At 37.4% G+C, this 11,579-nt stretch overlaps 1 protein-coding gene across 3 annotated transcripts in view; it reads left to right on the top strand.

The window, feature by feature from the left end:
- Positions 1 to 11,579, top strand: part of TRDMT1 (tRNA aspartic acid methyltransferase 1) — a 43,259-nt gene that overhangs the window by 14,920 nt on the left and 16,760 nt on the right. For all 3 annotated transcript variants that reach the window (XM_083822490.1, XM_083822489.1, XM_083822488.1), the window contains exons 2-4: positions 6,076 to 6,185; positions 8,336 to 8,412; positions 9,976 to 10,047. In XM_083822490.1, coding sequence (XP_083678616.1) covers positions 8,375 to 8,412; positions 9,976 to 10,047 — 110 coding nt within the window. In that variant the 5' untranslated portion in view covers positions 6,076 to 6,185; positions 8,336 to 8,374. The remainder of the gene's footprint in view (positions 1 to 6,075; positions 6,186 to 8,335; positions 8,413 to 9,975; positions 10,048 to 11,579) is intronic.

The raw sequence follows: 11,579 nt of genomic DNA, 5'->3' as shown, positions 1-11,579 counted from the left end.
AACTTAGCCTACACCATGGCCCTCACTCGGCTTGTCATGTGTTGGTTTTTGTATGTGTATAACAAATATTTACTGAATGTCACCTGTCTCTGTTCTTAACACAATAATAGGCGTCTTGTGAATGTTCAGTTGTGTTCTGCAGTGATTAACGCATTGTAATGCCAGATGTGATATCCTGTAGCCATCCATCTCCAACTAGGAAAACACCATTTGCAACACAACAAAATACTTAGGGAATGGGGATATTGGAAATGCAGCCTTAGAAGATTATCAGAATACTTGTAAACTTGTATCCAAAAGATATACTGATTGAATGATGCCACAGGGGACATGCCAAGGCTTGGAAATGTATATATCCTTTATATCTTGCGTAGTTTGGAGAGTGAAGGAGTTAACCAAAGCATTTGTATTGCTTCCCAGAAGGGTAAATTTATTTCCAATAAGATGAGAATCTTATTTCAAGTCTAGTGAAAGCCAATAGGCAACTGAATGAAAGGGTATATATAATTTGCACTGAATTATATATTTAATGGCAGGTCACTATATAAAACTGGTTTTGATGAATTGAATTGCATTCAGGAATACTGATACAGTCAGGCGTTTTGATCTCTTCTGCTGTTTTTTCTTTTTCAGTCTTTTAGACATCTGGATTCAGTTTTCTTAGTTTATAGAGGAAGAAAGTAAAGTCAAGAGGATTTAAGTGTTTGCTTTTATGTGGAAATCAAACAGCAAAGTGAATGTTCCTTTGAAAGTACTTTTTGTATTATAATAATAGGATTTCTTATATGTTTTAGGCCTATATGTGTATCTGAAACCATGCTATTTGAGGATGTCTCTCGTACAATTTTTTGGATGTCATTTAGCAGGCTTTTTTTCATATAAATATGAAGCTTGAAGGAAAGCCCTCCATTTCGTGAGTGCTTTTATAAGCCAGATGCATGAGAGATGAAGGTTTTGCGCAATACTCTATTTTCTTGGTATGGTTTCTATTGAATCTACACAGCCAAGAACAACAGAATCATTTAGAAAAGAGAGAAAACATAAAATACTTCTGTGCAGCCTCTCCGGGAGAGCTACTTGTTCTGCAACATGGATTCTGTAGTTCTGGCAACTTCTCTCTCAGTGTTGGTTCCTGGCTCTGTTACACAGCCAGTTTTTTGGCCAGTTATGTTCAGCAGCACTGATCCAACCTTGTATTTTTTTCTGTGTAACTGTCAGCGTTTTCAATGGCAAATAGGTATTTTCCAGGAAATCTGTGGCTTTCTTTTTTTTACCTTGATGTCCTTTTTGGCAGGATTTTTTTATAAACTTAATTCTAGGACAGCGTATAATTGGGTTTGCAGGATGAGGATGTTCGTTGTTTTGGCGGTTGTCATTAAAGTAGAATGCATTTGGCAACAAGTAATGCACAATTGTTTTTTAGATTGTCCTCACCTACACTAAGAAATAAATGAATTTCAATAGATGCACAGAAGTTTGTATCCAAGTCTTCCTCTATTTCTACATACTGCTGTATGTAGAAATTATTGATGTGTAGTTGACTCAGGTTCTTTTGGGCAGTGTAAGGAGGCCTGCTCATGAATTTAGGTTTCAGTCCAAAACTAAGTAAGAAAAATCTTGGGGGTTGTCTAGCTCGGTGCTGATACTTTAGCTGTAGATAATCCAGCATATGCAGAATTTCTGGTTTCAGATATTGAATGCTTTATAGTAATATCTTAATTTTAACAGCAAAGGCATGGAAAAATATATAATTTGGAGGTTGAGCTTGATTAAGGTTGGAAGTTTTTGAGCCTGCTCATATTCACGATCGTGAAGGATTGAAGCAGCTAAAAGATAGGAATGCGTTTCTTCCTTTTTCCCATCCTGTGCTCCAAACATTGCAAGATTTGCAAAGGTTGATGTTTGGATCATGTATGTCTAAACCTCTGATATTTTATATGTACGTAATGCATGCGTGAATGTTTTGGCAGTATGTAAAGTACAGAGTTCTACAATGAAAAATACAACCTTTATTTTTAGAAAATCTGTGGCTCTAATTCATTTCCTTAGCAACTTTCCATCAAACAAACAGCCTGCTCTAACTCATTCCCAACCAAAGCAAACTCAAAATGGCATATTAATTTAGGCAGTTTTCCCATGAAAAATAGATTCCAGGTCTCTGCCACAAGCGTTTGTCATCTGCCAGGTCACTGAAAAAAAAAATCTCTGCATAAAATGTGAAAGGACCACTTTTAAAAAATACTGTAATTTTGCAGCCCTAAAGTTAATGACAGTTTTCCACTGCAGCTGTTATATTTAAGTTTTAGAGTAAGAATTAGTCTTTTGTAGGCTGTCTTCCGCGCTTATTGTTGTTCGTTTTATTTGATAATCTCCATGAACTGCACAGCGTAATGAACTGAAGTGCGTAACTGCATAGCATAGCTATCTCAGGCGGGGAGGAAAAGCAGACAGAACTGGCAAGCAGCTATAAGATTGAGCACAACGTTAAACAAAAACCTTGCTTATCTGAAGAAGTTTTTCCGCCTAAGTTCATTTTGATGTTAACAGCTGTCTAAAATGTAGCCCTTTATAGCGCGGGATGGTGCTGGTCGGGCTATAGCGTAAATTTACACGGTTTATATGGTTGGACATGAACAAAGCCTGCACGAATACAGCAGTGGAAAAAAGTTGCTAAGTATCCTGCAGGAAGCAAGTATCAAGTTTCCTGATAATCGCGCTGCCTGTAGTCATGGACAGTTCAGCCTAATCATTTAAGCCACGAGCTGACAGCTCAGAAATGAAATCTTTGCTCTCTGTTCTAAAGGGAAACACAACTGACACAGTGTGTGACTAATCTTCCCTTTTCCATCTGCTTCCATATACCTGTTAGTGTAGATAATTGGCTTTGGCCCTGATTTCCCAACACAGTGGGATCTGCGGCGCTGCCCTTGGTGTAGCTCCGTGCGTTTCATGTGCTCTGCTGGCATTGATGATTCTGGTGCAGAAGTAGAGGGGTGGATATAAACAGATCTATGCTAATTTTAAGGTCTGCTAGAAACGCATCACAAAGGAATCAATGATTCTGGCATGGAAAAGGGCAAACAGAGTAAAGTCAGAAATTTTATTTTCAGAGTTTGTAGATGCCACCCTTTTTTTTTTTTTTTTTCCAAGTCAGAAGCTAACACACATCCTGCCTTCCTTTGTTTCGAGTGCCACACCTTCCAGTCATAGCAGCGTGAACAAGTGGATGTTAGACGGCTAACGCAGCTCATCAGCTTTGTGCATGCAGCGAAATAGAGAACTGGTGCCCAGAGTTTGATTTTGCTGCCTCTGCAGCAATTTTATTAAGCTACAGGGCTTCTGTTATATGTATTCAAGAGGTTTTAAGACTCAAGTGCAAAATCAGTACGTTTCTAATAGCATGATATGAGTTTGATTTCACCTGATTTCAGCCTAGAGAGAGCTTTATGCTCTAGTCTGCCTAAAAATAGGCTGTAACGCCTCCCTCAGCAACTTCCCCATTGTCTGTGGCTTCCTACTGAGCCGTAACATAAGTTGATTTTGTGCCTTTTGTCAGCGGGGATAGGTAGTTAAACACAACCTTGATTCTGTTTTTGTAGACTGGTTTTTGGTCTTTTTTAATGATAAGTTCTTACAGTTATGTTAAATTAACAAATCTAGTTATAGCAAAGTGTCACAGTTTAACATCAAAGTTATGTACGTTTCAGGAGAGTTGTTTACAAATGTTTCATTTTCACCTTATGTGAAATTTACACAAGCTTTTCTTTGTTAGGTTTGATGCGTGAGATCTGCTTGTCCGCTCGAGCTCCTTCATGCGTTTCCAGTGTATTTCCACAAAAATACACTTAATCAGCTTTTAGAGGGAGTCTGCTCTGTAACAGGAACTCCCAAGTGAACCACAGCTATTGAGTGAGAAGGAGGAGAAGCTTTGAAAAAATTATTAGGTCCTTGAATAGGGAAGAGAGGATGTCAGATGGGATAGTTCAGGAAAAAGATGCTGTCTCCTCCCATGTGGGTTAACATCTCTTGTTTAGGTTGAACATTTTATTGTGGGTTGTGTATGTGTCAATAAATTATTAGTTGTGTGCTCTCTCTGAGGATTTCCAGGCATTTGGGCTTATGAAGTCCTCTGCAAGTCCACGGTATTTCTTTTTTCTTGTATGTATGAAGAGATTGGACTGATGTTCATCCTGTAAAACATCTGAATCATGAGTTGCAGGGGAAAGCATGCTGCCTGCCTTTCCAATTGTCATTTTTAAACTGGGTGTTCATTTAGCTAATAATTTGAAATTACTGATTATTTTCTTTTCCTCTGGGCCGCCTGGAACACACAGTAAGGATCTGTTCATTAGGACAACATGCTTTAAGAACTGAAAGAATAAACGAGAAAAGCAGTTTCTTAAACAGCACTTGCAATTTGTTTCTATTACTTAGGTGTTCCGACTCGTTATAGGAAGATGCCAGTATTGCTTCTTGACTACGCCTTTCAATTTAGTCAACCTGCAAAGGGGATGCTCTTTTCTCACTAGATGTCAGTGTTAACATACCTGTTCTGTAAGCTCAGGTGTAGTCATTCTGTTGGCCTTGTGGATACACCTGTGTTTAACAACTTCGGTTACAATTTGCACTCAAAATGTCAACACACTAACTGCAAATAATGATTCGTACATAGCCCTTTAGAGGGTGGCCATTGGTAATTATTTTTTCTTGTGCAAACTCTTACTCATCTCGCCATTTATTGCACCAAGTAAACGCTGGACAACTCGGTTGATCTTTCTTAAGCTATCTGCTACAACCTTTGCAATACTCTGATTTCTCTTTCATCTTAGTTTTGAATGAGGTGGCCTTGAAAACATGAATGGTAAAAGATAGTAGATGGGTGATAACTGCATCGCTCAAATGTATATGGGCTGGAGACATCGCAGCTGGTTTTTCATCCTCTCAAACTGTAAATAATTAGCTGACTTGCAGTAATTTGTAGGCTGTCCCATAAGGTCACTTGTTAATATGCCACTTGTGCACGTTGTGAGAGTCCCTGCAGGCATATATATGGCTATTTGCCCTGTTTCTGTGGGCTTACAGAACCCTTGCTAAAATTGCCCGTGTTTCAATGGGGGCTTTGTGATGGTGGCCGTAACGTGGCTTTCCTGGTGGTTGGAAGTGGTCTGGTCTGGTGCAGGAAGAACACACTGTTCTCTGCCTACAGTTTTCCCAGTGACCACAGCCTATCTTTCTGACAAAAAGCCTCGGGGAAGGTATTGGAGTTCTTAATAAATAGTGTGGCATGATGAGCAGCAGCTTAAACACTGCTCTTTTTATGCGTTAAGTTTCTGTAGACCTGTTATTCTGTTACTCTGTAAACAGACCATTGATTATTTATATTACTCTTAGCTGTCGGTAGGTTTGTTATTGTCCTTTTCTCTTTTCCATTAATGGCTCTAAGCGCCCAGAAATACTTCCTTTGATAACACGAGATTAGGAGCTGCTTAATGTTTTCCTTCAAAGCGTTTGTTATTTTGGGGACCTTGAACCCAACAGGGGCAGCAGTTGGGTTCGAGGCCCAAGGCTTTGTGGGGAATATAAGCACAAATACTTTTCAGGCACCTTCTTAAAGTTTTATTCCAACAGCATACATACCTCAGACGTATTTTAGAAGTATACTGCTTCTCATGGTGAGCAGACAACCAAAAAAAAATAACACATATGGTTCTTATAAGTTGTCAGGGGCCAGAGAGTCGCAGGCAGTGGCCACAGGGCTCAGCCCATTGCCATGGGCTGCGTTCCTCCAGCGAAGGAACTTGGTCCTTCTGTAGATACAGAGGCTGTATCTACAAATTAAGAAGGGCACAGTTAGCTTCCCTTTTTGGATGCATAAGGGAGGGAAGTATTGCCCATATGATTAGTAACACGGTACATATTTCATATAAACTTTCAAAGGCAGCACAGCAGAGTTTGATTTTTGTCGTTTCCCTTTTATTTTTGAGCACAGCTGTAATGCAACAGAACAAAATAATTTTCCAAGTACAATAAAGAGAAGCTACATTTTTCTTTGCTGTTCTTTCTTTTTAATTTTAGAAAGCTGCACAGCTGCAGAAGTTGTTGCTGCTGTTGATGTGAACACTCTTGCCAACGAAGTTTATAAGCACAACTTTCCCAGCACACCACTGTGGGCAAAGACGATTGAGGTGAGTAATGAGTATCTTTTTTTTGCTTCTAGTCTGGCATTTCTTGAATCAGATTGTCTTCCCTATCTGTAGTAGTAAGAAGGAGAAACAAACAGACTTAATTTATGGTGTTTTGACTATAGAAGTTTTACAACAACTTTCATTTCTTTTTCTGTGTTTGCTCATTGAAGTATAGGAATACTCACACTGCGATCTTTTCCTGAAAGTCTTGATTGCTGCATCAAGAAAGGTTATGTGAATGTCAAGAGGAATGCTTACCAGCTCGAAAGGAATGACAAAAATCACATTTTTAGATTAAAAAATATTTTCATGTTTTGAAAGAATTTAATTAAATCTGTTGGAGTCATGCCTTTGCTTTGTAATTATAGTTGATCTGAGTAAAACACAGGAAAATATACTGGATGGGACAGTCTTGCTTTTATTTGTGTGTGCTCAAGAGATCATGTGTTTTAGGATTTCTGGTCCTTTTCCAAATTATTTGAAGAAGAAATAGGTACAGTTGGCTCATACTTTAATAATAGAGGAGCGGACTAGATACGTGGTTTTACCTGCGTTCATATAGTACTGTATACTTATTTTTCTTTTACAGCTTTACAACATGACGGTAAAAGATACTGAATTTGTTTCAAGACAGCAGCTTAAGCAAGGCTTAAATAGGTGGCTAAAGGTTAGCTGCTTATTCAGCGCTCAGTAATAACAGAGTAGTGACAGTTTACAGTTTTATATGGGAACAGAAGAGGAAAAAATGCTTACATCTCCCTATAGTAGAGAAGAACAGATTACAGTCAGTAAGACCTTCCTTAAATCTATTGGAAAAAATAGCAGATTTAGTCTGTGGACAGTTATGTTACACTTAAAACACATCTGTCTAAGGTTAACTGATAGATAAGCTATGACATGTGCCATGTACAGCATTTTCTGTTTATTATTTATTGTGTGAAGTGTGAATTAGAAATCATGGATTATGATCTTAATGTTTATCATATCTCAGAAACTGCCACTAAGCAGACAATTTTTAATTGTGGTATGAAATACATATTTTTTCCTTTAAAATACATAAATATGTGTGTGTGTATTTTTTTTCTCTCCAGCAGAAAGTAAGCCTTACTGTAAATTCAGATAAATACCCTGCATTTACTACATATGTATTGCATTTTTGTAAAAATTTGATTATAACATCCGTATGCTGAGTATACTCAGTATATGTAACCTCTCACTGTTGTGAAAAGTCCTATTTCCTCATGCACGGCCAAAGCCCATGGTAAAATTTTCACAGTTCTGCACTGTAAAGGCAGTTCACCAAAACCTTCACACCAAGACTGCAATACAATAAAAACAGTGTCTTCATTTACGCTGAAAAATAATTCGTTCATGTCAGCGTTCTTCTAGGGTGTTCTCTTATAAGAAAAAGAAAAAAAAAATCCACAACTTTCATTATGACCTATGTATATTTCTTTTGTAAAGTACTTCTTGGGTGTGTAATTGCTTAATCTCTGAACTGCTTTGCTGTACCAAAGGTAGAAATAGTCCACAATTCTGAGGATAACTGCTTGGTTCTTGAGTCCATGCTGCCAAACATCTGTCTGAAAGCACTCATGCAAAGAGTGCCATTGCATCATTTCTTATGGTAACCTAGAGTCTATCATGTTATTTCTAGGCTCATCTGTGTTTACATCATGTAGGTATTTCATCTTCTGAGAAATTCTGCTGTTTATTTCATCTGTTTTGGATATGTCAACACTTTTTTGATGTACAAAGATGTAATGTCCCAACGATGATACTTTATTTGGAGGAGGGTTGGGGAGAAATATCTTGTCATTTTGATGTGATCAGCTGAAAGAACCTTGAACTGCTACATCTCTTCTGAAAGAGTGATTAGATAAAAAAAAAACAAGATTATGTATAGATCCAGACATGATCAGTGTTTTTGGTTCATTTTCAAAGCAATTAATACATATTTGCTTTGTATGGTTTGCTAAGATAAAAAAAAAAATGAAGTTATTAGGTTAAACGGGTGATTAGAGAGGTTGTTTGTTTTTTCTAACTAGAAACTGGGATATTAATGGAATAATTTTGTCTGAAGAATGACTTCGGAGCTTCATACAGTTTACAATACTCAAAAATATTTTATTTTTATTTTTTTTATTTAGGGCATAACACTGAAAGAATTTGACAGATTATCTTTTGATATGATTTTGATGAGCCCTCCTTGTCAGCCATTTACAAGGTAGATATAGCACATTTTGGAGAAAAGTGCAGTTTTTATAATTTGTACTGTTAAAGGAGAAATGTTTTCAAGAGTGTTATGATGTTCATCTGTGTAGCTTCATCTTCCTAAGCAACTGTTTTGTGTCTCTATTCACCATGAGGTTTACTGAAGTGAAAGAAATGCAGCAGTTTGAATTTTAATTATTGATCACATTTCTTTTAATGTATATTTTAATTCAGTTAAAATTAATTAAGCTTTTTAAAGCACCTATTTTGCACACATTATGGTTTGCGTAACAGTGAAATTAAAGGATTCTGTGTTTTGGGGTGCTTTCTTTCTCTTAATTATCAGTCTAATATTTTACGGGGGTAACTCCAGAAGGAGAATTGGAATTTCTCACTTCTGCCTGTGACTAAGAGTGGAATCTGTTCTTATTTGTACTGTGAAAGTTGCACATGCACACAAACAGTTTATTCTGAGGAATATTTCTATTTTAGGCAACATTAGCAGTATCAGTGCCTGGATATACATGCAACTTATATACACGCACAACATCTTGAAAACAGATCATAAAGGTTTGAAAGGATTTTGTGTATGACTGAGAAATATCTCGGTGGTTAAGAACTGAACCTACTGGGAGTTTATTTATCTATTTGGTTTCGAATTCAGATAGGTTGACAGCAGTGATTGTTGGAGGAAAGATTCTCTTAACTATACTTAGGCAAAGTAGTAGCTTCATGAAAAAAATCTTGATGGTGATGAAATTACTTGTGTAAGAAAGTTTAACTCAAATGAATACCCTAAGATGAAAAAGAATTCTCTTCAAAGCAGTGCCAACCGATACAAACGTATTTGTGCCAACACGTGCTGCGTGGTGGGATAATTCCTTCAATTTTATAATATTTTTCTTTTATAATGTAATAAAAAGAGTAGTCTGTAGACTGACTATCTTAGAGACTTGCTAAAGCTCTTCTACCAAGGTTTAAGTCTTTTTAAGAGCTAATACAAGCATAAGTTAGGGGAACCCTGGCCTGGAAGCATTATTATATTATTATCATTATTGTAACCTACTTGAGCTGTCCAGTTTGATGTTACAAAATTGGCTACAAAGTTATTCACATGGGGATTGATCCTGCAAAATAGTGAGCACTGAGGCCTTTGTTTGTATGAATAATTTAATATATTCATTATAAAATAGCTGGCTATTCCCGGGAGCTTCAGGGTGTGCATATGTTTTTTGTTTTTGTTTTTGTTTTGTTTTGCCTTTTTTTTTTTTAGAATGTTTTTGCTAGCTAAGGGCACAAAGCTAAATGCTTTGCAGACTGGGGAGTCGGTTTCAATACTGAATGCTTCGATTTTAATCTCTTGAGCTGATTGATGGATTCCAGGTCAGACTTTCATTCCTTAGAGCATTTCATAGGACACTGCCTCTGTGAGCAGGTCATCATGTCTGGACCTGATGATTTTGCAGAATCTCTTTTCAAAGCTCAAAGCCGAAACTCTAAGCCTTCTGTAGAAAAACGTAAGTCAGATGATGGTCTTCTGCAAGTAATCCATGGGTGTTTCTTTATTCTTTTGTAGAATTGGCCTACAAGGTGACGTATCTGATCCGCGGACAAAGAGCTTTCTCTATATTCTTGATATTCTCCCAAGGTACAAGTTAGCTTCCACCTTGACTCTTCAGCCTTTGTTACCAACTAGGTGTTTTATATTGTAGCCAGACAAGTAATCCTTAATGTTTTGCAGGGATACTACAACTATTTCATTGTATTACTCATTTGTTTTCATGTGATCATATGTAACTTATTAAATTCTTGTATTGTATTAATGTCATTATCGTCTCATAGTTATTGCAGAGGCCTTCCTTGTCTGATTTTCTTTTTTTGTTGTGTATCTGTTTAAACTGTGGCTATCTCACAAATGAAAGAAGTTGGGTACTGTTTATTTTCAGTTCAGCATCAAACTTGCACTGACTTTGTTTAAAAACAGGAACAGGTAATGTAATAGTTTGCTGATATGCATCATGGAAACACGAAAATTGTTTGAAACACCGCATTAAAAAGTTTTGATTCAACATTTATTCACCTTATGAATAGGTAGCATTTGAAAGAGTTTGTTTAAAAACATGTTATTGGGTGCACAATACAATACATCTTCCTTTCCCTTCCATTCTTTCTTAAAATGTCTATTTTGTCTTCTTGGTGCCACCTCTGGATATCTTGGGGCAGATTTTGTGTTTGTTTGATTTGTGGTAAATCACTTGTTTTGAGTTGTAATCCTAAAAATTTCAAATAACACTGAACTGTCAGAACAGTGCCCTTCTTTTTTGTGTGCATCTGTGCCATTTTTGTCTGGTCAGACAGGACTGTTTCCTAATAAAAATGCATGAATAATGCAGATAATTATGGCTGTAAGTTTTGAAACAGTAAATCCAAGCAAAGTGTTTATTGCTGACTTAAACTGTTCTTACCAAGAGCGTTAAAATCAGCTCCAAGTGATGCTTGCATTTCGTTTTGCAAAGAGATGCACGGCACTGTAAGAAACCTTCATGGGGGTATGAAGCAAGCAGTTGCTCAGGGAGATTTATTTTTCAGAAATCTCTGCTTTTGGACTGTGATGTCCATTGGGCATTGAAAAATTGCATCAATTACAGTCTACCAGTCAACTTGCCATTCCTGGTAGTCCTGCTTCTGCTGGAGACCAGGACAACTGTTCTCTCTACGTTCATTCCATGTGGGTTACTCTTACTTTCAGAACTGGAGGAGGAGGGGGGAGAGAGGTCTGTCTGTCTGTCTCTTTCTCCTCCCCTGCCCTGTATTCCTTTCTCTCAACCTGCTGCTAGCACTGGGAGAAGAGTTTCTTCATTCTTCTTCCAGAAACAGCTTTGCAGCTGGCAATGTTAGTGCGACCACCTCTTTGCCCTTGTCACCAGCAGATAGAGAACGTAGACACAGAAGGGCTGAGAGGCTTGACTGGGGTCACCAAAGAAAACTGTGGCAGAGAACACACAACAACCATTAGACTAGATTCCGTATCCCAGTAAGTTAGACAAATAATAGGTAAAAAGCTAGATTATTATTACTCTCCCATTTCTAGCACAGTCAAAAGGGGGGGGGGGGGGGGAAATATGTGGGTTTAAAAAATTGTGAAAAATGTTTTTTTGTTTGTTTGTTTGTTTGTTTTTG

The sequence above is a fragment of the Anser anser genome, assembly GCF_964211835.1.
Source record: "Anser anser genome assembly, chromosome: 2".
Lineage (NCBI taxonomy): Eukaryota > Metazoa > Chordata > Aves > Anseriformes > Anatidae > Anser > Anser anser.
This window is presented reverse-complemented; position numbering and strand designations above follow the sequence as displayed.